The sequence below is a fragment of the Carassius carassius genome, chromosome 23 (genome assembly GCF_963082965.1).
Source record: "Carassius carassius chromosome 23, fCarCar2.1, whole genome shotgun sequence".
In the NCBI taxonomy this organism is placed as follows: Eukaryota; Metazoa; Chordata; class Actinopteri; order Cypriniformes; family Cyprinidae; genus Carassius; species Carassius carassius.
In genome coordinates, this window is record NC_081777.1 from 2,522,907 (window position 1) to 2,549,060 (window position 26,154).

Below are 26,154 nucleotides of genomic sequence, written 5' to 3' on the forward strand. Positions count from 1 at the left end.
CAACTGCTCCCCGGGTGCCGCAGCATAAATGGCTGCCCACTGCTCACAGTATGTGTGTGTGTTCACTGCTCTGTGTGTGTGCATTTCGGATGGGTTAAATGCAGAGCACAAATTCTGAGTATGGGTCACCATACTTGGCTGAATGTCACTTCACTTTAATTTCTACAAGCTTAAATTGAGCACTATCTGTACTGTCAATTCTCGTCTGAACTTAATTATTTAATGTAGAAATTACATTTGTTTTTCTGTAGTATTTCACCACAATATATATATATATATATATATAATTTTTTAATCAGTGATTGTCATAACTATTTTAAAGCATGTTTGGATTGTTTAACTTTAATGTAATGTAATGTAATGTTTTATTAATACATTTCATTGTTCAACATGAATTAGCATAATGTGCTACATACATTCACTGAATTTATTTATTAATTAATTAATTTATTTAAATGTGATATCTACTTAAAAAAGAAAAAAAAGAAATATGGTAACAATATTTCACATAATATTTTTGAGTAGTTTTTAAGGCTTGATTTCTTTCATGGGATCTTCTTGAATACATCATGTGAAATCTCCTAAATTATTTAATCTATGACACGATGGTTTTAATATTGTCAGTGCAATGTGCTCATTTATTTTAAGTTGATTTGCAAATGTCTGTGATTTTGAGTAAAGCTTGTTTGGATTTGACTTGGAATTATTTTGTACAATTAAAAGACTCATTCATTCAGTTAAATTTCAACTCTAAATTTAAAGTTATATGATTATTTAATGATTATTCATGACATCTTATGCTCTTATGCTCTTGTCTTTATTACATTATAAAAAATAAAAATATTTTTATTTGGGTTCAATTCACAGGGAACACACATACTGGTAAAAAAAATAAAATAAATGAGTCATTATGCATTTAACCTTTACTCCAACACGGACACACATACACACTATTCAGGGTGGAAGTATCGTATATAAAATGAGGAAGTGAAACATACTCAACTGACAAGTGAAACGCTTCTAAAGACTGTTTTCATTTTACTTTCCCATATGTCTTTTTTTGGTTTTTCTGTTTTTTTACTGCAGTCTTACATATTGTCTTGTACAAACATGCGATGGAAGGAGAGAGATGGTGAATGTGATGTGATGTTGTGTTTCCTCAGAAGAGCAGTATGGACAGTTCAGAAATCAGAGGGCAAAGGCATGAGTGAAGATGACCTTAAAAGCAGCCAAAAGTGAGTAAGCAACCACACACATAAATAGTACAGGGGTATGTGAAAATATGTGAATTATTTAAATTGTTTTGTCAAAAAAAGAGATATAGACAAATGAATACAAATTGTACTACAGTAAAACAGCATTTAGGAGCACAGTTGAAGTACAGTTTGAAGTCCAGTATGTGTCACAAAATTCTGTGCAAAAGTAGGCACGAGAAAACCAATGATCAGTTATGACAAAATTTAGGAACATAGTGTCACGTCACGTCAGTTGTTATTTTTATGGAACCTATTATATATGACACTACTACTACTAATAATAATAATTCTCCATATCCATTTTTCTTCGTATTAGCAAAATTCAACCAATAAAGAAATGTACTAGTTTAGTAGTAATACCATTATACTGTAAAATAAAAATTATTTTAGTTTTAGAACAGTAAAATTACAAAATATTACTATTACTTAATAATATGTTTATTTATTTAATAATCAAGATTATGACAACACTGAGTCATGAACTGCACACTGCCACACTTCACTCTGTAACATACTTATTATGATTATTATTACTTTAATGGATTAATTATGTAATGTAATATTATTATATTACTTTATAAAAATGAAATCAATTAAGAAATGTGCTACTTTAGTAGTAATAACCACAGATAAATCAATAAAACTGCACTTTAGTCAACATTTTTGAAGCACAATTGAAGTGCAGTTTTACTGTTTTAGAGACTTTAACAATAATGTGACGTAATATAATATGTATGAGAAAACTGCTTAAAAACTACATTTACGAACATAGTGTAAGTCATGTCTGTTGTTTTTATGGAACAGCACAGGGAGACTTTGACATCAGATTTATTAACTTAGACGGCCAGCACATCATACCTCATTTTCAAATACAAATACATTGATGTTTGAGTTTGATTGATTGATTGGAGCATTTACTGTGCATTGATATGGGTTTTATTATTACACAACAACAACTAAAGTTTAATACAGCTTCAAATTAGTTTTCCACCCCGTACATTAGAATGTGTCATGTTCTTTTGTTTTATTATCGGATTAAAAATATATCTATAATACATTTTTACCCATAATTACAGGAGACATGCACTCACTAAAATGCCATACAGTGTAGCAATAGTTCATACCAAAAAATCTTGTCATGCTTATTTAAACAGAAATCATTAGATGACATTAAAAGACATTAAAAGACTCCATTTAAGGATCACAGCACATCCCCCAAATACTTATTAATTGTTATTGCAAACTTTACTTGTCTTTGCCATTGTCCTTTGCACTACATGTTACTTATTTGTCAGCACAACCTTTCTAATAATTTCAAATATATTAAAATGAGTAATTATAGTATTAGATGCTCCTTTAGATATAAGTCTAGGATAGAATAAGAATGTTGTATCGTTTTTGCATAAATATAAATGTTACACTGAATGATGATGGAGAATTATTTAACCCATATTTTGACATTTTATTTTCACAAAGGTTATTGAAATATCAAAGTACATGCTTAATTTGCATTTTATATGCTTTCAATGTATATTATGTATATTAAGTTGTAATATATATATATATATATATATATATATATATATATATATATATATATATATATATATATATATATTGCTGACAAATGTAGCGTGTTATATGCAAATATTTTAATTTTCTCAGTTTAAACTTGTCAAAGATATTTATCACAATTAACACAGGGGTGAAGCTAGGGTGAACACACCCCACTCACAACTGCTGCTTCTTGACAAGAATTACATTTATTAAAATGTGGAACATCTTTACAACGGCATCGGACTGGAGACTTTTCAAACACAATCTTTAACTTCACCTCAGCACCAGACTCTAGTCAAACATGTGCAGAAAAGTTACAGGTGACGAGTAAGCTTCAGTAGAACATCAGTAAACTGTGGTTAGATGAGATGCTGTCAGGCCAGATGTCAGTAAAAACTCATTTTCCTGTCCTGACAGCCGTTATACTGTGATCGTCGCACACGCTCTAAAATTTACCACACGATATAAAAAAACAAATGAAACTACAAGCATGCAATGTCTTAGTTATGTTATCTGTTAAGCCATGAAGTTACCCAAAAGGTGATTAAAGCCGCCTTATAACTGTGCATGCATTGTTATAAACGAGTCACATTAAAGAACATGGAGGGATTTTCAAAGCTGTCCTAGAGCAGTCTTCCTCATCTAATACACCCGATTCAGCTCGTCAGCTCCTGAGTAGAGACTAAGACCTGAAGCATGCCAGTAAAGGGATAGAGTCGTGAGAAAATACAATACATGTCAGATCCACGTCATGTTTAAGCTCTTAAAGTAATAGCAGCCAAATAACCTAATAACCAGCTACTGGGATGTCTGTTAATGTTAAAAAAGACAACATCATTAACCTTTGTAGATTTTAGGATTAATCTATATTTAATTTAGAATTTGGCGTTTGATACATTTATTTATTTCCTGTATATTTCCTACTTGCTGAAGGGTACAGGTAAAATTTGACATTTATTATAATGGGTTTATGTGGAGACTGAATTAAGTTCATTTAAATTAAAATGTGTTATTCTTTTAAGTCTAATAAATGTTATAATTGATAGCTTGGACCTATAATGTAATGTTGAATGGCTATAGTCAATGGTTAAATATTAGGAAAAGGACAAATGTCACACATTCGAGACTCACACTCTTATACCACATGTCCATTTTCTAATGCAATGAAAAAAAGAAAAGAAAAAAAAAAACATTCTCAAACAGGCAGCTTCAGATGAAACTTTAATAATAGGATATTTGTGCTCTGTGGATAACCTCAGAAGTTTCTTTTTAGAATTGTGTTTTCAGGGCATTGAGCTCTGTAGACAGTCACAGACGCACACAGCTCCGGATATCTTAAACTTTCTGATCTTCATTCGTGTTCAAGTTCAAGTCAAATTCATTCGCTGTTCAAAAATCCAGATTTATTTTTCTTGACTCATGATTCATGAATCGTCTCAACAACAAACAGTGTGAAAACATGATGTCACAAACTGTATTGATTATATTATAACACAGAACATGTAATCGAGAGCTTGGTTGAGAAATGTGGAGTTCATTTTCAAAATTGCAGTGATTGATATTGGGACAACCATAGCAATGGATGGGAGAAACTGGACAAATTTCTGTTTGTATATAAATGGTAAAAATGAGGAAGAATCAAATTATAATCATTTATTGGTATTGTGTTAATATGTAATCATGTGAGCAATAGAAAACAACTAATCTAATTAGGAGTATTTTAAATTGTGATATTATCTAATTACAAGTACTTTTTTTTGGAATCTGATTACATAATTAGGATTACATGTAATCAGTTACGGTACAAAACAGCACTGCTCACATATTACATTTACATTTTACTAGAGCATCCTCATTCATTTCAGAAGCACCTTTGGTCATGACAGTGTTATATGAAGGTATTTTTGGCGCAAAACAACGGAGCGTCTGTGTCAGTGGAATTTGTAGTTGTAGAGAATAGCCACACATGTGCAGCAGTAAATTTGAAGTCACAGACAAAAGTTGCAAACTTGTAGATTTTTTTTTCCTCTTCCACAAACACAACACAATAGTTACACCTTCTCGTATCCTTCACTGCAGTTGCACAAGTCTTATTCTAGAAATCACGAATCGAGAAACTTGTACGCTCACATGTTTTGCTACTATTGCTGCAGTGAATATGGTGCATAACCAGTGTTGGGGTAACGAGTTACAAAGTAATGGATTACAGTAACTATATTACTTTTTTGGGTAACGAAGTAAAGTAACGCATTACACTAATAATAATAATATTGGTAACTACACTACTTTACTAGACTATAGGAACGCATTTTCCTGCATTACACATGCAGTGTTTGCCTGTATGTAAAGTTCTGGGCCTGGTTTCCCGATAACGATTGATCTTAGCACTTAAGAGTGTTTTCTACGAGTAATTTTACGATCGTTCGTTATTGTTTGATGTGCATTTCCCAACATTGCACGTAAAGCAATCGCACAGCTGTGCTTCAAGTGCTACCTAGGAGTCGCTCTCCGTTTGATCGGGTGCATGTGCCTGGCCCTAAGTTAACTTCTGGTCTGTGTTGTGTTTATCGGTCTGGCTGCGTTGCCTTCAACAAATGCAGTTAAAGTCAAGGTGATGAGTAGACTGAAGTTGGGCTCAGGTGGTTGTGATGTGGGATGTTTCCCATACATTTATTTATTTTTGGAGACTCGCCACGATTTTAAAACTAAACGATTTTCCAAAAGGCTTTGTTGAATAAACATGAGCACGTACTGCACGTTTAATACTAATAATAATAATTCCTTACATTTATATGTTTAAATATCAAAACGAGACAAAGGTGTTTTTATATCACTGTATTTCTGAAGGAAGACTTGCATTTTATATGCCCGATAAAGCAGCGTTTGTGAGCTCAGCACTGCTTTACAGCTGTTATTGGGGAAACTTCTGTTTCTCACGCTTTAAAGCATCTCCTGCTTAACATTTCTTCAATGTTTTATTTTTAATAGTAAATCCCCTTTGTTTACCAAAAAAATAAAGTTTGCTCAATTTTCAATATTTGAAAAGAAAATCTAAATGAATGTTTTATGCCTTCATTTGATAACCAGAAAAATGTAAATACACAACATAATTTTTGAGGGTAAAAAAACATTTCATAAGGCTATTTTAAGAAAATAAATAAATAAATGAAGTTGTTTTTATGCATTTAAATAATTACACATGCTAAAAAAAATCTAACATATGGTGAAGAAGAAATAAAACTTTTCATAGGGCCCTAAACATGCAATTTTTTAAGAACTTTTAATAAATTGCTTTGAAAATGTATAAGTGTTATGATTTAAATTAATTAGACATGTTTTTTTTTATTAATACAATTAAATGTAACCATTAAAAAGGAGTTGAGAAAAAAAAAAAAACAGAAAAAAAAATGGAATCCAGAAAAATTTAAACGGAAAACGGAATTTGGAAAAAAAATTCCCTAAAACATTTAAAAAAGTAAAGTAAAGTATTAAGTAGTGAAGTTACTTTTCAAATGCAGTAACTAGTAAAGTAACCTCATTACAATTTACAGAAGTAACTAGTAACTAATTACACTTTTTGAGGAACTACCCCAACACTCAATTCAATTCAATTCAAGTTTATTTGCAGTGGCGGCTGGTGAAAATTATGTTAGGTGGGGCTGTCATATTCGGTTATTTTAAATAGCTTGGCCTTGGTAACCATGGGACACCAGGTCTTATAGCATTGTGGCTCCCAGGTTGTGGAATGCTTTTGCTCAAGACGTCTGTCAAGCATTCACCCTTTTCTCCTTCAAAACCTTTTTTTTTTGTCTGAATATTACTCTTTAGCTCAGAATCTTTAAATTTTACCTTATTATTAATGTTTATGTTACTTGCTTGAATCTTTAACCTAACTTTTGTAACTGAACTCTGTATATTTATATCTGCCCTTGGTATGTCTATCTTTGATGTTGAGGTTTATTTAGTTCAATTCCTTAACCTAGGCCTATATTGTAAAGCGACTTTGTTGGAAAGGCTATATAAATAAAAAAATCCTATTATAATTAATAACCACCCAGGATACCAGTGCTCTGTGAAAAGTAATTATTTAATGCCAATATTAAAAGGTTGAGGCATTTTTGCACAAAAACAAACATATTGCACAAACTTTCTATTTGCATTTGAAATTTAACTCAAACAAAATACTTAGTCATTAATTAGCTGATTAAATACAACTATTACCTGCAACAATTTTGAGTGATTTCAAACAAATGTTCCACAAAATGTACAGTAAATAAACATAATAAACTCGATACTTTAGTAGTGGCTCGCGCCCATTGCTCGCGCCTCGCGGCCGCGCGCAGTTTGGGGCGCTAGGCGAAGCGCCCATAGCTGACTAGATTTTAGCTCGCTGATTGGCTACAGTTTATGTCAAACATTTATATCTAAAATCAGCAATTGGCTAAACTGCTCCAAAGACCCGCCTTTCTGGGGCGCTTTCTCCAGCGCCCCAGAGCTGATCACGTGTACAGATCTAGACGGGACGTGTAGAAAAACAAACATTTTGAATTTCTATAATATTTTTCAAATATACTAGCTGCATTTACTATCTCAAACACACAAATATTGATAATTTTATATATGATTTATTTATGTATTTACATGTATTTGACTGCAGTCTATGGTATATGCTCATGGGGGGGCGGCGCCCTAGCGCCCTCTATTGGCCAGCCGCCCCTGTTTATTTGTATAGCGCTTTTTACAATACAAATCGTTACAAAGCAACTTTACAGAAAATTATGTTTCTACAATATTTAGTAGTAGCTAGTAGTTTGTGCACGTTTGACAGGATTTTAGAAAAATAAAAATAATAATAATAATACAAGACGTAGTCAGCTAGATGATGAACTATCAATATTATTAATTAATAGTAATTATATGATGCAGTCACACATGTAGCAATAATTGAGACATCATTAGCATAGCTGCTGATCCAACAAAGTAAAATTAGTTTAACCCAAGCTAAAGAATAAAAATGCAGATGCAACTACACTCACAATTTAAGATACATTATTCGAATGCTTGGCAAAAGAGATGCGTTTTTAATCTAGATTTAAACAGAGAGAGTGTGTCTGAACCCCGAACATTATCAGGAAGGTTATTCCAGAGTTTGGGAGCCAAATGTGAAAAAGCTCTACCTCCTTTAGTGGACTTTGCTATCCTAGGAACTACCAAAAGTCCAGCGTTTTGTGACCTTAGGGTGCGTGATGGGTTGTAGCGTGGTAGAAGGCTAGTTAGGTACGCAGGAGCTAAACCATTTAGGGCCTTATAGGTAAGTAATGATCATTTGTAACAGATACGGAACTTAATAGGTAGCCAGTGCAGAGACTGTAAAATTGGGGTAATATGATCATATTTTCTTGACCTGGTAAGGACTCTAGCTGCTGCATTTTGGACTACCTGTAGCTTGTTTATTGACGAAGCAGGACAAGCACCTAGAAGTGCATTACAATAGTCCAGTCTAGAGGTCATGAATGCATGAACTAACTTTTCTGCATCAGAAACAGATAACATGTTTCGTAGCTTGGCAATGTTTCTAAGATGGAAGAATGCAGTTTTTGTAACATTGGAAATATGATTTTCAAAAGACAAATTGCTGTCCAATATAACACCCAGATTTCTGACTGTAGAGGAAGTAACAGTACATCCGTCTAGTTGCAGATTGTAATCTACAAGATTCTTTGTGGTGTTTTTTGGTCCAATAATTAATATCTCTGTCTTTTCCGAATTTAATTGGAGAAAATTATTTGTCATCCAATCTTTTACATTTTTAACACACTCTGTTAGCTTAGATAATTGGGAAGTTTCATCTGGTCTCGTTGAGATATATAGCTGAGTATCATCAGCATAACAGTGGAAGCTAATTCCGTATTTTCTAATAATATTACCAAGGGGCAACATGTATATTGAAAATAGAAGGGGACCTAGGACGGATCCTTGTGGCACTCCATATTTTACTGATGATAAATGAGATGACACCCCATTTAAGTAAACAAAATGGTAGCGATCGGACAGGTAGGATCTAAACCATCTTAGAGCCTGCCCTTGAATACCTGTATAGTTTTGTAATCGATCTATGAGTATGTCATGATCTATGGCAGGGGATGGCAACCTACGGCACGCGTGCCAACAGTGGCACGCAGAGGGATAATCGCTGGCACGCAAGCAATAAGGAAAACTGTATAATGACGTACAGTTTGATGTAATAACTTCTCATAGTCACACAGCCTGTTAGGAGCTACAAATACTATTAAAGTGTGAGAATTAACTTGCATGGATGCACGTGTAAACACTGCACATACTAGGTGCTTCAGATCAAAGCCTCGGTCTAACAGCACTCGTCAATGTCAAAATGACTGAGATGGCCAATCAGATCAAAGTAGGCGGGGTTTACTGTTCACAGAAGCAGAGCGCGAAGCGTCAGTTTAACGTTAAAGAGAGTGAGGTAAGATGAAGCTGCAAATCAATTAACATTAGTCAACTTTTAATAATACGTTTTACCATAGAAATGTTAAATGACCTAAAGCTATATCCAGTGATGAAAAATTTTCTGAAATATGGCCATTTTGAGAGAAAGAAAGTCGGGGGGGGGTAAATTGTCTCTCTCTGCAGACAATGAAGCGATTTTGCCCCTTTGTTGTTGAGAAATATAATGTAGCGATTCAGTATCGATTAATAAAAGTAGCGTGACAACACTCTGAATGCTACTTTTTGCACAGCACGATCTCAGATCTCTGTGTGCGAGTGGTGTGTGTTGTGTGTGTGTGTGTGTCTGTGTGTGCACGTTCATCAATTAAAGCAGTGCATTAACGTTGATTAAACGTTAAAAAAACTTTTTTTTTTATCGTATAATAAAAAATTGTGTATGTACCGTTTAAATACAGAATTATATCGGGGTGTGTGTGTGTGTGGGGGGGGGGGGGGGGGGCTGTGTTGGCACAGTGTTTAACCATAAAAATAAAAAATGGCACGTCATGCCGAAAAGGTTGCTGATGCCTGATCTATGGTGTCGAACGCAGCACCAAGATCAACACTGTGCATAACACATTCACACACCTGCATCAAAAAATGTGAAGTCATGGACAAATTTTGTACATCAGCAAATCAGTATGTGAATTCTTGCAGATAGTTTTGGCCAATCAGAAGAGTTCCTATCAGCAGGGAGAAAAGACAAAAAACTAAAACACAAAACCTTTGGCGAGCTGCTAGAATCTTAGTTTATAGAAATTAGAAATAGTTCAAATATTAAATTAGTTTAACTCCAACCCTAGAAATCACTAAAAAATCTGTAGCATTTTAATAATCCTGGTAGTTAGATGGTAAAGGTGTGTTTGATCAGGGTTAAAGTTAAACTGCAGGACAGTGGTCCTCCATTAATAAGTTTGCCCATCCCTGCTTCAACTCACAAAGAGACTTTCTAAAAGATTTTTTAATCCTTTATTAAACAGATTATTATTAGAGTGTCTCATATGAGATGATTGAATATATTGAATATATTTAAATTATTAACAAATGTACAGAATAACAGTGAGTGATTTTGTAAATTTAGAAGAAAATGTACCTTTATGGGTATTTGCTGCTGTCAGGTCTGGAAGATGCCCACAGCTCGCAAACATTTGTATTATTTTATTTTTCTTCCTGCTTGTTCAGGTGCCAACTGATAAGCACCTAAACTACACTGTAAAGATATTGCTGTAAATTTTACAGTACATGGATGTATTATTGCTGTATTTTCATTTAAAGTTTACTGTATTGTCTGTGTTAGTACTGTTCAGTTTATTTACATTTTTTACCTGTATAAAACAATCCAATAGCAACACAGCACTGTAAACCATTTTTTACGACCCCAACCCCATAAAAAAAACAAAAAAAAAAAACACGCAATAACTTATTGCCATTTGTCCTGATAATATTCTTTTAATTGATGAACATTTTCTTTTTAAAAATACAAATGATAAGTCTTGACCTCTAGCATGCACTAGCTGAAAAGGGCATCCTCACAGTCCCCCCAAAACAGAAATAAAATACGGTAAAAAATTAGTTTGTGTTGTGTTAAATTTAAGTAATTTTGGCAAAGCTGACAAGCTCTCTGATGAGAAACACCATGAGGAGATTCCGGCTGATGCTTTTTCTTTGCACCCTCTTCTCTGAATTGCTTCTGATCTGTGACTTTGAATGGCATTTGGTGGTGTAACGGGGCTGATGAGTTGTGAGATGTGTGGATCCATGTGCGAGCTTTTATTACACAGAGACGTGGTTGTAACAGGCATGGGTCAAACACTGGCAAACAGGAAGACAAAGAATATTCCTAGGGCAAGCATGGGTCTTCAATGAGCGAACAATAGCCAGAGGGCTAAGCAAGAGGGGTAATCCAGTATCCAGAGCAAAAGTGTCAAAACACGGCATGGTAAGAAATAGACTAAACTATGAAAACTAGAAACAGAGACAAGACTATGAAAACAAGGAACTGAAACAAGACTATGAAAACTAGAAACTAATACGGAAAGGCTTACATATTGCAGCTATCGCTAGGGGAGGTATATTTGCAGAACAATACTCGACAGTGTGTGCGAAGAAGTCCAATGTGTGATTGTTCTCAGGTGCATGGTTTGATTGTTATCAGGTGAACTTGTGATTTGTGCAGTGGATCATGGGAAATGTAGTCCAAACTCTTAGTTCATGTTAGCTCATTAAATGACGATTTTAATAACGTGTTTTATGTTCAGGAGAGTTTTAATTGGCAGTTTATGTTAACTAATTAATTAATTAATGTTAACTAATGAAGCCCTAATGTAAAGTGTGAATGAACACTAAAAAATCTAAACACTTTCAAACAATATCTAGGGCATGTTGTAGTCCAGATTAAAATGTAAAAAGTGTGAAAATAAATAGCATATTACATCTAAATAGTATTTGGCACTGTGATGAACAACACAGCAAATCCACAAATCTGAATGGGTATTTAAACATGTTTTAGAAAGTAGTGCAGCTGCTTTATTTCTTGGGTTTCCAGGGTAAGGACTGCATTTTCTGCAGTTTAGCGCCGTCTGCTGTCAGACAGTGAATGTGCTTTCGTTCATCACGTCTCTCACGTGTTCCTCATGTGCTTCTAATGCGTGCTTGTTTCAAGCAGGTGTTGTGCATTTTGACCAGTTGATGGTAAAAGTATCCAAATTCGGAATAATTTTTAATATATAATTATTCACAGTATTTAGAAGTGCCCATTCATTACCGTGATATATCGCATTACCGAATATCGGCACATGTCTTGTCCCGTTCCTCCGGGTTAGTAAAGAGGCAGCGAAGAACTATAATATTCTCTGATTAAAAAAAATAAATAAATAAAAAGTGAAAGTCGTGACATTTGCCAAGTATGGCAATGTGAAAAAAAGTGAGGTGACATACATTTCAGAACCAAACTTCTACAGAAGTCTAAACCTCTTATGTACAGTATATAATCCAATCAATGACACTGCGATGTAAATATGAACACTAACCTAAAATGAGTGTAAAACGTCAGATTACTAATACCCAGGATTAATTGTTAAATTATTTGCAGTGTGAAACGTGAAGATAACCGAAGATTCCCTTCACCTGGTTTTAATAAAAGCTGTCTTTCTCTGTTTCTTGTTCTCTTTTAGCATGGATTTTAAGACTTCTCCCAGTAGTGCTCTTCTTCATCTGTTACTATTGCTCCCAGTTCTACTTTGAGAGGTAAGTGCCGTCAACTCCAGTGTATTAAATGAATAACGTTTTCATTGGTTATTATTGTTTTTGTTCTTTTCAGTCTGAGACATGCAAAAGCTTTCAAGGTGTACTTATGCTAACTACTGATTTCTTCTTTTCTTCAAGCTATGGACGCAGCGGAAAGTCCCCTCAGCCCACTGTTTCTCTATGTCACAACTTTCACTTGCAGAGGAAATGGGAGAGTCTCAAATTAAAGTATGTGATCTCATATTAACATGTTTAACCTGTTTTGGGGAAACTGTAGCCTACCAAGCTTGAAAATTGGAAAAATTCAGATTCTGTCATCATTTACTCCCTCTCATGTCGTTCCAAACCTGAATGACTTTATTATTTTTTTTGTTTCTGTGGGGCATAGAATAACACTTTTTTTTTTTTTTATAAAAATAATTTCCTTAATATGAGTGGTTCAAAACTTGATGACTTATTTTTAGAAATGCAATCTAAACAAACAAACAAACAAAAAGATTGACTCCATTCAATAAGGCTAAATGTTTATAAAAAGGAATTGGAAAATGGATTTATTTAAAATATGTTTTGAATAAAATCTTTATACCCGATCCAAAGTTTAACAAACACACACAAAAAAATGAAGGCTTTAAAACATCCTGAGTGCAAATCATTAAAATATTTACACACACACACGTCATATTATTTTTCTTTTCCACCTGAAGACAGCATGTCTGCAACAAATACATGATAAATTTCCATCCAAGTGTAACTTTTACAGTAGGGAGGTTTGTGTATTTATTATGTATATATAATTACACCCATACAGTATATATTTAGAAAATATTTACATGTATATATTCATATTCATATCATTTATATTGAATAAAAATATATTTCATAAATAAACCTAAAAAATCGGTTAAAAAATAAACATTTTTCTGAAATATATACATGCATTGTGTATTTATATATACAGAGGCTAATAAATATACACAGTACACGAATGCATATATTATGTAAACAACAACTTTTCTTTGGGATGTGATTAATCGTGATTAATCGTTTAATCGCACTAATCTAAATGATCTAAAACAAACAAACAAAAGAAGTACATAATTTTATTGTTTCCACTTTTCTGTACTGTTAGTTACATTATTCTTTTTACATTATGGTAAGTTAGATTCCTACTGTTCTGTCCCTGTCAAAAGTAACACGAACTGCCAAAGTGTGACCTTTTTGAGAAGCTTTGGAGAGTTAAATAGCATTTGAATAGAATTGTTTCAAATTGACATGCCACCTCTTGCGAACTGGCATCTGTGTTTTCTGTATTGTAGTGTTCTGCGTGTTATTAACACAGCTGGATGCTCCCCATCGGAGCATGTAGAGTCTTAACTGTTCTCCATCTGCAGTTTCACCTTTTGCATGTACTTGTTTATAGATTCTCCTGCTATCAGATTTGTCTGCTAATGCTGTAAATAACTGAAGCAGTGTGCTGAACACTATCGATGTCCGTGATATTGAATGATTTTCTGATCATCCCTGCTTCATGTTGCTATCAGATCTAGGAAGACCAACCTTTTACTATCAAAGCAAGAATCAGTGGTTCAGTTCAGTGTTTAAACCAAATAACATTCAATGACAGTCAACTTCAGCTTGCTCAAAAGACCGATCTGTCTGCATTATTTCAACACTGGACATTTGGGACCCACTTTACATTAAAGGAATCTTCTCACCCAGTAACATATTGTGATTTAAAAAGCTGTGCATCTGTCTTATGTATACATTTCTTGTTATGCTATTTCCTTACCAAAAAATGTATTCAGTTTTTTATCAACTTGTTTTATTTCAAACAGCAAATAATCTGAGGCTTTATTGATATGATTTTTTGCACCTCAGTTTATTAGTCAACATTGACAAAATACATTTTTTTTGACTCAAAAACTTGCATGAGCTCAGATCAACTTAAAAGGTTTTAGCTGTTATCGCTTGGCCAACACTCTGGGGTGATGTATTCAAAATGGTTTACTCTATCACAGAATACAGGCACAGAAATGGTGAAAATGCACAGCTTTTTCCCTAACATCAGCTCTTAAAAGCCATCAGGATTTCTCCTGCAGCTGGTGTAGCCAGAGAATAACAGGGCACTTAATGAAAACGGACCCTCCTCTGGCTCTCGGGCGGTGGGAGCACTGTAAAACCAACACATCCATGTGTGATGATTCTGGCTGTGCTGTTATGACAGACTAGCTTGGTTAACCCTAACATGTCCTTCTCAAGCTTTTGAGCATTACACAAAGACAGCACAGCCAAACGAGTGCTGCGTGTAATATGTGTGTTGATACAGTCATCACAGGACAATTCTGTCATTGTTTTCATATGTGTGTGTGTGTGTGTGTGTGTCTTATGCTCATCAAGGCTTTTGTATTTATTTGATCAAAAATACAGAAAAAAATGTATGTTGCGAAATATTATTACAATTCAAAATAGTGCGTTTCTATTTTAATATGCTTTAAAATATATTTTATTTCTGTGCATTATTAACTCCATTCTTTTGGTGTTACATGATCTTTTAGGAATCATTGTAATATGCTTAAATTATTATTCTGATATCTACTGGAACCTGTAATACATCTTTTGCCAGAATTTTCATGATGAATACAGGAACAGCACTTATTTAAAATATCAATATTTTCTAACAATTAAAGTCTTCAATATCACTTTTTATTAACTTAACACAACACATCCTTGCTGAATACACATGTTAATCTCTTTCAAAGAAAGAAAGAAAGAAAGAACAAATGCTAATACCGTTATTTAAAAAATGTAGTTTGATCAATAGTGTATATCATTACAAAATATTTACATTTCATTAAAAAAATTAAAAAGAAACATATAAAGCCTTTTTTACATTTATAAAACATAGATACATACATTTGTATTACCATTTATGGAATATCATCATATTAATATAAAATGCAAATACAGTTTCCTTAATAACATACAAAAAATTTATTAAAAATAAAAATATTTATTTTATTTATTATTAATTTTATTAAAAATAAATGTTATTTTCATTTGTTTTTTAAATAAAAGGTCAGTAATATATGTATATAATGTGTATAATGAATTGTTATCATATTATTATATGATAATATTAAGAATACTGTTAATACACATGCATGCACGCACACACATACACACACTCACACAGATAAATTAAAAATTAAATATATGTTTGGATGCTGTGTTAATTATTTAGACAGTGCTGCACATAATCACCCCCCCAAAAAAAAAAATATATATATAAATATATATATATATTTATATATCTCAGAAAATAAATGTAATTTTCACAAAATATTTTTTTTATAATGAATTTAAGATTACAAGTCTGTGATTAAGTCAATGTCTAGTAGTTCGTATGTGAGTCTGTGTTTTGTTTCACCGACACAGCGTGAGCCGAAAGACTGAGCTCTTTCTAAAGCTGGAGGATTTCTTCTGGCGGGAACATCTGTCATCTGAAGCTCTGCCCTACGGTATTAAAGGCAGCGGTATGTACATCTTATAATCTTTATAATCTTTCCTTTAATACAATAGTTAAATCTACTGCAAAGTCATTGAGCTAATGCTTATGTTAAATCTGACTTGAGCACATGATCACATAAATCTTGTTGCTGAAATCTCACATGCCCCCGAAACCATTCAGTCCACGTATATAAAGAAGTTAGTCTGTTCTAAATATGCTCATCGTTCTGCATGCAATCCATTCATGTTGATACGTTAATAATGGTGCACTTTGTTCAGATACTTTCTTCTTTGTCTCTGCAGAGCTCCTGCTTCTGAAGGTCTTGGCAGTGACTTCCAGCTACACAATGCCAGCAAACATTGAGAGGTGAAGTACAGCCGAGCTGCTTTCGCAAGTATCTAAACTCTGAACTCAAGCCCCCATAAGCTTGTAGAAACCCATTCCTAAGATATGGTCGTTTGCTTCAGTTGCTTATGATTTTGTTGCGGTGTGGTGTGAATTACTGCACACATTACAAATTAATTACAGTAATGCTCTTGCTCGCGTTCAAAACTATCTTGCTTAATATAATAACCACTGAAAGGAGAACGGCTAATAGTGACTAAATATGCAAGTGTGTTACTCAATTTCCAGTTGCCAATTAATTTTAATTGGTACTTTTCATTTGATCAGGTTTCTCTATTAATAGTTTGTTGATAAAGAAATAACTATTTGCTAAAAATCCACACACCCTCAGGTCATCCAAGGTGTAGATGAGTTTCAGATTTGGGGAAATTTAGCATCTCATTACTTGCTTATCAATAGATGCTCTGCAGTGAATGGGTGCCGTCAGAATGAGAGTCCAAACAGCTGATAAAAACATCACAATAATCCACACCCCTCCAGTCCATCAGTTTACATATTGTGTGTTTATAAGAAACAAATCCATCAAGACATTTAAATTTTAATCGGTTGCTTCCAGCTAAAATACCAATCCATAATCCATAATAACGCCACAATAATCTCCTGTTGTCTCTCACATCAAAATCCAGCCACATATTTGTTTAGGGCTGTTTTGGCTCGTAAATGGTGCTTAATTTGTGCTGATATATGCTTTCTCTCCTGATTCAGACAAGACTACTTTTTCGCTGGAGGAAATGTTATTAAGGATTATGAACTCATATTTTAGCAGGAAGTAACTTTTTAAAGTTAAAACCATCTTAATGATGGATTAGTTTCTTACAAACACACAGTTTTTGTCTTCTCCAGATGTTAACTGATGGACTGGAGTGCTGTGGATTATTGTGAGGTTTTATCAGCTGTTTGGACTCTCATTCTGACGGCACCCATTCACATCCATTGCTGAGACACTGATGCAATGCTACATTTCTACAAATCTGATGAAGAAACAAACTCATCGTAATCTTGGATGGCTTGAAGCAAATTATCCTTGGGTGAATTATTCCTTTAAGTTTTGTTTAGACATAGCACAAATGTGTAATTGAATAGAAAATGCATAGAAAATGAAATCGCTTTTTATAATATTTAGGTTGACAAGCCACATTTTCTGAACTAAAGCACCTCATTTCACTACAAAACACACTTTTTGTGTACCGCACTCATGGAAAGTGCTCTGTGTGTCAGCAGCTTAGACTGCAGGACGTGTGCAGTCATTGGAAACGGCTTTTCCATAAAAAACAGTTCACTGGGGGAGATCATTAACAAATACGACGTGGTGATCAGGTAAATAAAACCTCCACCTCTGTGTGACCTTTCAGTGTTTCTGTTACACCGTCTTTAATTAGCATTTAACGCATTTGTGCACACATTTTTCTGAATGGTTTCATGGATATAGTCATGTTAATAGTGATGTGAACATGTTCTGCATTTATTTTTAGCAGGTTTTTAGTTTTTGTTTTCTTGAAAATCGTATTTGAATGTGTGGCAACTATTGTGGATGGTGTGCAAATATGTTGTATTCACCCCTTCAATGTAAAATATAAAAGGAGGAGAGCATTTGGCATCTAACTCAAAATAACTGCTTTCAACAGATCAATCTTTATTCATGAACAAATTTATCATGCATAAAAGTCAAGAACATTGGATGCAAACCTCAGAAAAGGCTGAATCTAGCTTATAATCTCTTTAATATAATAACATAACAAATCCAAATGGTGAAAAGGGAAAGTTTTAGTTGGAGCTTTTTAATTTCTGCTCTCCGTCTCTTATTGTCCATTGTCCACTGAATATTTTTTTTCTTTCTATGTACAGCGTGAAAGCCTTTCCATTAGACTGGCTTGTATTTTGCATTCTTGTTTTATTGTACGTCTGCTGAGGGGGATATAACAGCCTCGCTTAACAATACCTCCTGAATGAAAGCTCTGCTTGGCTACTGTTTCTCAAGCTGCTTCATAGCCTTGGAATGAACAAATGGCATGTAATTTTTTCTAAGCCTCTAACAAACGGCAGAATTCGTCCGAGTGTGTTTCTTCATGGTCTCTCGTCCTCTAATCGCGGCGGGGGAGGACAGCAGAGCCGCTTGACATTTGGTGTTGATTTACAAATCCTGATGCCTCGAAGTCGCCATTAGGCAGAGATTTGAGCAGAACATCAGCTCCTCTTCAATCTCATTTGTGAGAAAAAGGGTGGTGTTTCCTGCACGGACTCACTCCTTTTAAAAAAGAAGTTATAATGTGGGAGTTCGCTGATAAGGATATGCTTTTACACCAAGTCCATGACGTCAATAACTGTGGAGAGCAGGGATAATTGTAACTCTTCTGGTTATCTGATTGCAGTTTAATGATTTAAAGCTTGCAAATGTATCCTAATTTAGTGACTTGGTGTTTGGAAACGAAGGGTGCATCAGCAACACTCAATGACAAACAAGTCATTCTTAAGAAGACAACTGATGGCACCTGTATTAATTGCAACTAGTTTCTAACTAATTATTCATTTGCTTGTTAATCATAAATATAATAATATCTTATGTGTCTGGCAGTCAGTCGTTCATGCAATGCTATGCAAACCCATGACACTACTAAACTCATTGGACACCTATTTGGAAGTTAAAATAGACACATTTTAGCATTTCAATATTTATTAAATGATCAATACTGAAAAAATATTAAAAACTACAAAAATACAAAACACCAAAGTGTTTTGATACAAAATATGAGGCCGTTTTTATCAACTCTATCAAAAACAAATGACAAAATCCTTTTTTTTGTATCAGCTGTATCAATGTCAAAAACTGTATCTGAGCAGTCTGTACAAGAGAGGAACAATACGTTTAAATACTTCATTTAATGAGAAAGAACTTTAAACATCCGTTTATAAATAAGCTTTTCTTTGACTTTGTCGCTGACCATAATTCTGGTTAGGATTGGGCATGAAATACTGTTGAATGTGAGAAATTAACAAATAGTTAAGAAGATAGCAATCATGTCTTTGAGGTGTTAAGACGTCTTCACCTTACAAGTGGGTTGCCAAATAAACACACACACACACACACACACACACACACACACAATGCTATGAAATGCACATCATGTTTTATGAGAAAGCATGAAACAGGTACGATTTTTGGAATTGGCACCGACAATTAGAAAGATACAAGTACTGGATTTCGTTCAAGAAATACGATACAGGAAGAAAGCAATGCCGATTCTGACTCTCCAGATCGGATTCGACCTTGAACCTTATTTATGCACTGTTCAGTTCAAGTTTTTTTTGTATGGCGCTTTTCACAGAAAATAAACTTTACAGAAAATTACATTTCTAGCTTATCAGTTTATCATGCAGTGCTCCCATATGTTTCTGTGTCAGGCTGAATGATGCGCCGGTGAGAGGCTACGAGGAGGACGTGGGGAACAAGACCACGCTACGTCTGTTTTATCCTGAATCTGCCTCCTCTAATCCTGGTACCCACAATGACCCAGACACCCTGCTGGTCCTGGTTCCTTTCAAGCAGCAGGACCTCCGCTGGCTCAAAGAGATCCTGTATGATGAGAAGAGGGTCAGTCTGACTCACATCTTCTCCTCATGTGCCAGCATGCACCTGGTTTCCCAGTAGTCATGAGGCAATGTGCTTGATTTAGGTCCGAAAGGGTTTCTGGAAGCCTCCGCCCCAGATCTGGCTCGGCCGGGCCAGTCAGATCCGTGTTCTGGACCCATATTTCCTTCGCCTGACAGCCAGCAAGCTGCTTCAGATTCCCCTGCAACCGCGCAGACAACAGGTGAGATCTGCACACACGCCAGGATTCATGGAACGAGAAACACTCTTACTTTGGCAGAACAGATGTTCCAAATAATAGGATTACTTTTGGTGGCATTTCAGACATGCATAGTGTATGTAGTGCCATTTATGTATTTGATAGTTATGAAATGTTTGTATTGAGCCTTTGTTCAAAACCTGATGAGTTGCTGCATTTTAATGCATCACATATGGATTCAATACATATAAAAGCATAAAACAATAAAGTAAAATACTGTATTTGCACTGTATTTGCATTATGGAAAACTGATACAGATAAGTTTCTGATTGCAAATCTTCCAGTTGACAGTGGAAGAAATTACATTTTTATCAGACAGATTCCATGCAGGTGGAATTTTTATTTTGGGTCTGAAACTTTTGAACTTTTTTTTTTGTCTCATTTATTTAATGCAAATTACAGTAAAAACTACAGAATTAAGGTATAATTTTAAATAGCTGTTTTCTGTGTGAATCTCTGTTAAACTGTATTTTATTTCTGTGATGCACAGCATCATTCCTCCAGTCTTCAGTGTCACATGATCTTCAGAAATCAGAATAATACACTGATTTGCTAACAAGCTATGTTAAATATTTTTGTGAAAACTATGATCAATTTTACTTTTCAGGATTCTTTGATGAATAGAAAGCTCAAAAGAACAGCACCTATCTGAAATAGACATCTTTTGTAACATTATGCTGTCACTTTTGATCAGCTAACAAAAAATGGCCGTAAACGTTTGAACAGTATCCTATGCCTTTTCTTTCCGTTTGCCTTACAGTAGTGAAGGTCAGATTATCATTCTTACAGATCGACTTAAACCTTAAACGATGCTGTTTTTAATGAAATCACAATCCAGCTGGCAAACGTTTCGCTGAGCAAAGCCAATTTTCACTCGCATGTGCTAATGTTGGATTCTGATGTTTGTCAAAGAGGTTTGTCTGTACGGTCAATTATCGGTAGTGTTGTAGAATCAGAGTCCACATGTGTCCTGATAAACACACAGAGAATCACGATTAGAAATGTGTCTGTTTATTTCTGGTCCGTGCCAGTAACAGCCAGGAAACACAAGAACAAGCTCAAAGTGCATTGCACTTCCTCCTCACCCAACTCTAAAACTTTTCTTTCCGCTAGTTGCCGAAGGCATCACTTCTCAATTTATTTGAATTGTTTTAGGTCTTTAAGTACTAAAATGACTAAAACTGAAAAAAATGAATGAATGACAAAGCCACAAAACAAAATTAACACATATTTAACTAAATGTAAATTGAAAATATATACATTAAAACAAATTAACAATAATTATATCAATTAGAATAGTATATCAATAATACAGCTTGAGTTTAATGGTAGCATTAGTAGTAATAAATAAATAAATGTATCTATGTGTCTGTCCAAAGTTGTGGGCATTATTATTTTTTCATTTTTTTTTTTAAATGGCACAAAAGTATTTCGACACTTAAGCTCCTCTTAAATAGTGTTTATATACGTGTTCTAATGATGAACATGATGAAATGGAGACCGTGTTGTTGAAGCGAGGCTGAGGCTGAGATGTATGAGCGTGTTTTGTGTGGGAGCGCACAGATCAGTAGCTGTGGAAATCATGGAGCAATGCGGAAAAGCTAATGACTTGGAACGAGAGAGAGAGATTGACGCAACTAAAGCAGTCAGGGCTGGAAAAACCAAGATGCATTACCTTCTTTTACTACTGTAAGTGGAAAGTTTTCAACTTAAAAGTTGATGTCTGGCAATAATTTACAGAGAATACATTTGAGGCGTTTTGATGGCAGCGTATGTGTGTTTTAAACGTTTTTACAAAGTTTAAAACCTCATAAAATCGTTCAAAAGCACAATTTTATGGCTTACGTTGACATATTTCCTATTAAAGCTTGTGCGGGATGTTTTTTTGTTTTTTCTTTATAGCCAATGGGTTATGTTACACTACAGGCTTATTTTGAGATATCTACAAGTGGGACAAAACGAAGGGAGATCATTTGATTAGACTTTTTTATAGCAAATAAGCAATAAAATCTGCTATAGATGATTGAACTAAAAGATACGATTTCATGGGGTTTTTATTCTTTCACAGGAGAGTTGAAGCTGTCTTCAGCCGCCCCCTGCAGGAGGCTAACACTATTAAATACACTTTTCCTGATCTGCCCGTTCTCTGTTTCTCCGTCAGAAACCTGTCCACCCTACCACTGGCATTCTGGCTGTGTTTGTGGCTCTAAACTACTGTGACGTTGTGCACGTGGCTGGATTCGGATACCCAGAGTCCAGGAACCAGAAACAGCCCATACACTATTACGGAAAGGACACAATGAAATCCATGAAGGTGATTCTTTGATTCTCATGTTGCTGTATACTTTGTCACGTTGCACTGCTTCACCGAATATCATTGTTGTTTCAGAATTCCTACCATGATCTCAATCAAGAGGCTCTCGTGCTTAAGAGACTGGAAGGACAGGGAGCTATTATATATCTTCATCCTCATTCCTGACACCCAACATGAACACATATAAATAAAAACACATAAACGCATGTAAATACAGCATTACATAACAATCATCTTTGGACTGAACTGAAATATCCAGCTCTCACACTGCAGAGCTGATAGGAGTTTCTGTAAGGTTTCTGCGTTTCTGTGTGATTCAATCATTTTTATCTGACCTCGAGTATTTATAATTAATTAATCTTTTCTGCTTATTGTTTTGTTTTCTTTCGGGAACTTAAGAAATATATATATATATATATATATAAAATCACCACTGGATATTTTGTGATCTTCTTACAGTAAGAATTTAATAAACAAAAATATGCATCTTGTTTATAGATGACAATTTAATTTCATAAGTAATGCTAATAAGAACTTAGTTTAACAAATGCACCGAAATACACTAGTTAATTTGCAAGGAAAAAATAAATAACTAAATAAGTAAAAAACCTAGAAGAATAGATCAGCTAATTTTTTTTTAAATGAATCTATTTAATTTTGAGATTAATCTTTTAAATAAGAAATTATATTTGAGCATGCTGAGATGTGAAATATTTGTCTGAGCAGCAGTGATTGTGAAGTGATGAGCAGAATATCTGTAGCAATGCCTCATATCACCTGAAGAGGGCGACTGGTCTACATGACTGCATGAGCGCGCTCTGTTTACAGAGAGAGAGAGAAACATGAGTCTACCTGCATCCGAAAACTGAAAAATGCTGCCTTCTAAGGACGCATTCCAAGGTAGGAAAGCATCAAGGCACGTCCGAATTCAATGTTAGCTTCACTTCCTGTCTTCTGAGATGCCTTCATCTGTCCGGTTTTTGAAGGCAGCACTATGATCACTGATCTATAATATAGAACTGGGTTGCTCACATAGACAGTAAAAGAAATGGACACAGCGACCCCATTGGAACTCAAGTATTCTGATTAATTATTTTGTATAGTATTTTAAAATGTAACGCCAGGGCTTTTATCTATGGGCTTCTCTCTTGACGTCTCCCCGATTGCCTGCGAGTTTCTCCTCCTGTCTGTACGGTAATTTCTCTACTGTGCGACAGAGAGTCGAGTGGTTATGACGCAATCGTTAGCCTATTTTTACAAAAACTTTCTACGGGGCCATAATGTAACATAGAAGGTAATGGAGCCCTTTATACATTGTCGTGTATCTTTAGAAATAAATAATGGACAAATGGAGTCTTTAAACGCCTCAGATGTAAAGTTATTCGCTGTCAAAGTGACGCCAAACTGAATGGGAGTCAATGGGATGCTAACGCAAGTGAAGTTCTGCTACAAGATGGCGGCACGCGGCCAACTTCAACTTCCGGTCGACTTCCTTCCCGCCTGATTGCTCATGACGTCATGAAAGTGAAGCTGCCGCGCCGCCATATTGGTAATCCCTAGTGTGCGTAAACGTTCAATTGATTTAATAGGAATTTGTATGATTTTAATGAGAAAACATCACCTAACAAGTCAGCGTTTATAAATCTGAAGTATCTCTGTACATTATTACAATGTAAACACCCTAAGCATGTAAACGGTTATTTTTTAAATGTCGGAAATTTCCCCTACTTATTAAAAAGCTACGTTCATTACAGTAGTGAGCATCATGAACATGAAAACATCAGACGGACACGACCTCAAGACATATAACAAACGAAAAAGTGCTCAGTCTGAAATCTGAATTTATTCAGAGAAATATTAACTGACTATATACAGTACGGATTTAAAGACAGAAAGCTTTATTTCCCAGATAGTAAGTTAAGCTTTTCATTTCATTATAGAGCAATATTAACAACATAATTGTATTATTCATTGTAATATATTAAAATCCATTTCTGATACTAATACGTTCATGTTTAATAATTCCTGAATAATTATGTTCATAAAGAAATAAGGTATATTTTGTGTTGGATCGTTACCTGTTTCATTAGTGCGCAGCAGACACACCCACCTGAGCGATTTAAATATATGCTTATCCTGCCCCAAAAGACCATAAACACTCCAGGTAACATCTGAAGTAAACATTAATTTATTACACATAACATAAAAACGAGTCCCGTTTAACTGATTTGCTTCAAATCGAGTTATTTTAGGACAGCGGTTTGCATGTGACTCAATGGTGCTCTCTGCTGGTAGGGATTAGTAAAACGGCGGATCGAAACACTTCCGGTGGCTTCACTGCCTGTTGGCAGTTTAGAACGTGATGAGCAACCCAGTCATATATATATATATATATAGATCAGTGGTCTACATGCATGCGCTCAAGCTCATCATATGTTCATGATGGCCTCATGTTAACTTTCTGCTTTCAGCTTATTGTTTCGATCTGAAGTAGAAGGAGCTGCCTTTCAGTTTGAGTCAGATTCATTACTCAGAGCAGGAACATCTGGAGCTGTGTCAGGCAGCACTGCAGAGAGTGTTTTTATGTGCCTAAATGTGCTGCCAGACTGCAAGGCCTCATTGCTGACAGCCCATAATATGACCGATGTTTGGTCTCAGCAGCATAATACAGCAAACATAGTGTGCGGTGAACTTTTGGTTCATTCAAATGGATGTTGCAAACCACGAACCAGCTGTTTTTATAAATCAGAGTCATAATTGGAGGAGGCATATAAGGCATATTCTAGAAGGTAAGCATCCTCCTGATGTCTTTTTTTAGTCAAATTATAGACAGCAGCACATCAGTACAGCAGTATCCTTTACTGACAGAAAATCTAAGAATACACTGCACCAAATTCAGTGAAAAAATAAAATAATTAAATCCAAACAACAACAATAATTATTTATAGAGCACATTTAAACACAACGGAGGTTGACCAAAGTGCTTGACAAAGAATAAAAACACAATGAATAAACAAAATGTAAACAGAGAAACCAGATGAACAGAATAGAGCAGGAAACCCAGGTTAGCATGCTAAGGATTGTAACAAACCAGGGGGAAAAAAATATGTCTCTGGGGTACTCCACCCCAGAATTAAAATTTTGTCATTAATCAGCATGTCGTTCCAAACCCATAAAAGCTTTGTTCGTCTTCGGAAACATAATTTAAGATATTTTGCATGAAAACCGGGAGGCTTGTGACCATCCCATTAACTGCCAGTTAAAATACACTGTCAAGGTCCAGAAAAGTATGAAAGACGTCGTCAGAATAGTCCATCTGCCATCAGTGGTTTAACTGTAACCGTATTATCGGCAAGTAGATTAAAAGAGACACCATACAGAAGATGAATAATGCTCAAATTGAACAGTAAAACACCTATGTGACAAATAAGAGCGAAACCACTGTAAAACCATGCCACAGTGTCCTACACAAGACTCCATGCATTACAGCAGAATATTTTGGTCAACTAAGTCAAA

At 34.8% G+C, this 26,154-nt stretch overlaps 1 protein-coding gene across 3 annotated transcripts in view; it reads left to right on the forward strand.

The window, feature by feature from the left end:
• LOC132101204 (CMP-N-acetylneuraminate-beta-galactosamide-alpha-2,3-sialyltransferase 4-like) overlaps positions 1-23,129 on the forward strand; it is a 33,421-nt gene extending 10,292 nt beyond the window's left edge. Inside the window, exons 2-11 of one of the 3 annotated variants that reach the window (XM_059505940.1) lie at positions 1,164-1,235; positions 12,494-12,566; positions 12,705-12,794; positions 16,002-16,099; positions 16,377-16,440; positions 17,698-17,796; positions 19,879-20,068; positions 20,151-20,288; positions 22,486-22,638; positions 22,714-23,129. In XM_059505940.1, coding sequence (XP_059361923.1) covers positions 1,214-1,235; positions 12,494-12,566; positions 12,705-12,794; positions 16,002-16,099; positions 16,377-16,440; positions 17,698-17,796; positions 19,879-20,068; positions 20,151-20,288; positions 22,486-22,638; positions 22,714-22,803 — 1,017 coding nt within the window. In that variant the 5' untranslated portion in view covers positions 1,164-1,213 and the 3' untranslated portion in view covers positions 22,804-23,129. The remainder of the gene's footprint in view (positions 1-1,163; positions 1,236-12,493; positions 12,567-12,704; positions 12,795-16,001; positions 16,100-16,376; positions 16,441-17,697; positions 17,797-19,878; positions 20,069-20,150; positions 20,289-22,485; positions 22,639-22,713) is intronic. The other 2 variants (XM_059505941.1, XM_059505942.1) reach the window with 2 other exon arrangements.
• The last annotated feature ends 3,025 nt before the right edge of the window (positions 23,130-26,154 follow it).